Source organism: Pseudochaenichthys georgianus, unplaced genomic scaffold (assembly GCF_902827115.2).
Source record: "Pseudochaenichthys georgianus unplaced genomic scaffold, fPseGeo1.2 scaffold_521_arrow_ctg1, whole genome shotgun sequence".
Classification (NCBI taxonomy): Eukaryota; Metazoa; Chordata; class Actinopteri; order Perciformes; family Channichthyidae; genus Pseudochaenichthys; species Pseudochaenichthys georgianus.
In genome coordinates this window covers 185,526-187,538 of record NW_027263082.1, presented here as the reverse complement: position 1 = coordinate 187,538, position 2,013 = coordinate 185,526, and the positions used below count along the sequence as shown (strand labels likewise).

The 2,013-nt window shown below is 38.3% G+C and overlaps 1 protein-coding gene across 1 annotated transcript in view; it reads right to left on the bottom strand.

Annotated features, from left to right (window-relative positions):
* Window positions 1-337: 337 nt before the first annotated feature.
* The window catches only part of LOC117443012 (calcitonin gene-related peptide 1-like), a 4,037-nt gene continuing 2,361 nt past the window's right edge, over window positions 338-2,013 (bottom strand). The window contains exons 3-4 of the mRNA XM_071202530.1: window positions 1,453-1,636; window positions 338-931 (exon numbers count right to left, since the gene is read on the bottom strand). Coding sequence (XP_071058631.1) covers window positions 1,477-1,636 — 160 coding nt within the window. The 3' untranslated portion in view covers window positions 338-931; window positions 1,453-1,476. The remainder of the gene's footprint in view (window positions 932-1,452; window positions 1,637-2,013) is intronic.

The following is a 2,013-nucleotide window of genomic DNA, read 5'->3' as shown; positions in this document are numbered from 1 at the left end:
ACAGTAGTGTGTGGATGTGGACTGGTTCAATACCTTTGCAGAATAATAGATAGATAAATGGAAAGTGATAGTGCGTTAGTCAGTGGGAAATACATCTCTAACAAATCTATTTGCGTAAGGTCCCGTGTTGCCATTTGATTGGACGTTATTAATTAATATTCCAGCAATTCATGTACAAATCTAAGCTTTCATAATATAATAGTTCACGTCTTTCTAAACCTAAATACTTAAAAACCTTTGAAGAACAACACAAGTACCCCAAACCCGAGTGTATCTAAAATACATTTTAATCTTGCTGAAATGAGTTTTTCACAATATTGTTGACATTATTAATCTTCGTTCTCTTCTTCCTCGCTCAGGTCTTCTTTACCGTCTGCAAACAGAACTGTACAATCATGTTCATGTAAATTGTTCTACATCAAGGCACAAGACAACAGCCGTTGTGGGGGGGGCCTTGGGTAGGCTGATCTTTAATGGCGTCCCTCTGGCACACAGAAAAACAGGGTACCCTCGGGAAGGAAAGGGAGATATGGATATGGATCTCAAATGGGGAGGTGGTCTCATAGAAATGTGCTCTAACGAGGTGAAAGGAAGGGGAAACAATAACAACTGCAGCTTTCATTTTATTTTCCAATGATACTCATGTATAAAAAAGAGGAACCATTAGGGTATTTTTTTTGTCTTCAGGAGTTCATTTGTTCATAAAGTAAAGTGCTTTTTTCTCATTTTTTTCTCTTATTTGCCAAAAGCAAAAGGTTTCACTAACAGGATGGAGATGGGAACGAGAAAGTCCAGTGGCGTCTCTTTTTTCCCCGTAACAATGTGAGGGAGTGGGTAAAGGGCCAGGTCAGTGTTTTTATTTTCTGCTTTGTTTTTGTTGATTTTTGTTCTCAGGGTTTTTTTCTGGTGTTTTCTTGTCTGGGTTCAACCACTGAAAGAAAGAAAGACAAGAAAGGAAGACAATTAATATACATTTAAAGGTTTTGAAAGGACTACACTATTCATCAATAGTCCATTTTAAATTATTACACGATGAACCAAATAAGATTTTAATCCATGTATCATCAAATGAATACGAAAAGGTGTTATTGCCTAAAACATTTTTTATAAATCTGGGTTTTATTTGTATGTTATGAGCGGTTTGAATATTTAAGTTTTAATCTTTAATATTACAACTTTATTCTACAGTAAGTATGATTCTCTGACTGATCACAAATGGTCAATCATAAACAATACATAAGCAATGAGTACAATTGAAGAGATCCCGTAAAAAAAATAAGAGGTAGAAGTAGAGAAGAAGAAGAAGAAGAAGAAGAAGAAGAAGAAGAAGAAGTACAACAATAAGTAGTAGAAGAAGAAGAACTAGTACAACAATAAGTAGTAGAAGAAGAAGAACTAGTACAACAATAAGTAGTAGAAGAAGTAACAGTAAAGAAGAAGAACTGTATTCACCGTTTCCCTGAAGGTGTTGGAGTCTCACATCTGAACGTTTCTCCTCCGCCTCCCGAAGGCCTTGGCGCCGACGTTGGTGGGGACGAAGTTGCTGTTTCCCATCCCCCCCGACCGGCTGAGGAAGTCCGCCAGGCGGTGGGTCACGCAGGTGGCCGTGTTGCAGGCTCGCTTCTGTGCTGTAACGCTGCTTCCGGAGAACAAACCCGGGGTTAACGCCTGCTGTCACGCTCATCAATAAGACACGCAGTGCATCGTATCAACAGTCACGTGACACCACAGGACATACAGGTACAAATATGCATCAAGCCCTGAAAGCTTCAATCGCATATTTTCTTCTCATTTTTCTTACCTTTAAACTCGTTGAGAACTTGTTTTTAAAATCCTTTATGTCCAAACATGTTTATAAAGCACCCATTGGCTGTGTTAAAGAACCCCTAATAATGAAAATGAGCTAAGGCTTCCTGGTAGAAAAATACGTTTATTGAACAAGAAACATGGTGTCGCATGAGTGGATAATTTATTAATGGTTGGATTAAGTGATCTCTCTCAACTCCTGGATTT